Source organism: Mirounga leonina, unplaced genomic scaffold, assembly GCF_011800145.1.
Source record: "Mirounga leonina isolate KUSES-001 unplaced genomic scaffold, KU_Mleo_1.0 Mir_127, whole genome shotgun sequence".
Classification (NCBI taxonomy): Eukaryota; Metazoa; Chordata; class Mammalia; order Carnivora; family Phocidae; genus Mirounga; species Mirounga leonina.
This window is the reverse complement of record NW_023270316.1, coordinates 78,987,702-78,989,294: the sequence shown is the minus strand read 5'-3', so window position 1 is coordinate 78,989,294 and position 1,593 is coordinate 78,987,702. Positions and strand designations below refer to the sequence as shown.

General features: G+C 56.6%; 1 protein-coding gene across 2 annotated transcripts in view; it reads left to right on the top strand.

Annotated features, from left to right (window-relative positions):
• The first annotated feature begins 1,296 nt into the window (after positions 1-1,296).
• IL17D (interleukin 17D) overlaps positions 1,297-1,593 on the top strand; it is a 22,573-nt gene continuing 22,276 nt past the window's right edge. For both annotated transcript variants that reach the window (XR_004678981.1, XM_035003739.1), the window contains exon 1: positions 1,297-1,423. Coding sequence is in view for 1 of the 2 variants with exons in the window: in XM_035003739.1 (XP_034859630.1) it covers positions 1,409-1,423 (15 nt within the window). In the remaining variant the exon portion in view is untranslated. The remainder of the gene's footprint in view (positions 1,424-1,593) is intronic.

Below are 1,593 nucleotides of genomic sequence, written 5' to 3'. Positions count from 1 at the left end.
GAAACTCTTCAGTTACACAATGTTCAAGGCATGGAAAAGTGTTTTCCTACACAGCACAACTAAAATGTCATTTAATCAAGTAGACAAATACCTTGTAGACAACCAACGTAGTCAAATACCAAAGCTTCAAACCATTCAGGGAGGCATAAACTACCTATTTTCTACACTTTCAGCTGGTATGACTTTTGTTTTCATTTTTGAAGAATGACTACTGTAAAATGGCCATATTCATTAGCCTGCCACCTAAAAAGCATTAATTTGTAGAACAAATGAGCAAGTTTTCTTGTGTTCTTGAAGTATAATATAGAATTCCTTCATTTAAATATATTTCTTTTAATTTATTCACAGAATATTATTTTACAAGACTGCTTGCACTTACAGATATCATGGAGTAGGAATTCTCCAACATTATAACAGACCAAGTGATGCCCATTCACAGACATAGAAATACAAGTTGGGGGATTTTAATACTTTGATTTTAGAGTTGCTAGAAGAGGCACAGAAGGTTCATTTCATGAGTGTTGAGGGGAAAGGAGAAAGGGACTCCTCTCACCCTATTAAAAAGAAGTTTTTAAATCTCTAATAAATTTATTTCTTTGAACTATGGAGTCTCAGAAGAGGAAGTCGTCCGAAAGAACTGAATCCTTCTAGGTTTTAGCTCATTCTTTTTCCAGATGGCCTGTTCTTTTCTTGGAGAGCTTTAATTACTATAAGAATCTTTTTGCCCTGAGCCAAAATCGGTCTCCCCTAACTTCACAAAGTTGGCCCCACTCTGGAGCTCTGGAGATCTGCAGGCCGGGTCCTTCCAGGCCTTCTTCAGCCAGGCAGGCCAGCGCCAGTGCAGGGCCCCGCCACCTCGGCTCGTCCTCCTCGTCCGCCGCGCAGCACGCAGTCGGGAGCTCGCTCTTCCCGGGCCTCGGAAGCCGCCACTTTCGCCGGGTGCGAATCAACGCGGCTGGCCAGCCCTCGGGTGGTGCGGCTCTCTCCTGACAAGCGGGGGGATGCCGGGGTCACTGGTGAGTGCATTTCATCCGGGGGCAGATGTGCTCCAGTCCCAGAGGCACAGGGTGCAGCCCCGGCTCGTTCCTGTGAAGCCCGGCGACGACCTCGTGCCGCCGGCTGGTCCGTGCGCGCCCGGCGCCGCGGAGCACAACACGCCCGAGGGAACTTACTCAAGCCCAGTCCGGTTCTAAGACGGCCGGCACCCAGAGCTGCCCGCGCCGGGACCCCGCGCCGGCCCCTCCTCGGCCGCGCAGCCCCCGCGGGAGGGAGGCGGGCGGATGACGAGGGTGTGGGGGCGTGAGTCTGAGGGCGGCGGGCTCCGGCGTCGCAGGCGCGGGCTCCGCAGGCTCCGTCGCTGACCGGCCGGGCGCGGCGCGCGGAGCGTCGAGGTCGCCGCCGCCGGGGGATGGCGCGTGCGGGGGTAAGCGGCGCGGACGGCCGTCACAGGCACTCGCAGCCCAGGGCGCAGCAGCCCGGCAGGCACACGCACACGCGCACCCCGCAGCCGCCTCCCGCGCGGCCCCCGGCTCGGGGTGGCGGCGGCGGCGGCGGCCCGGGACGCGCGGGCCGGCGCAGGGCAGGGTCCCGGGG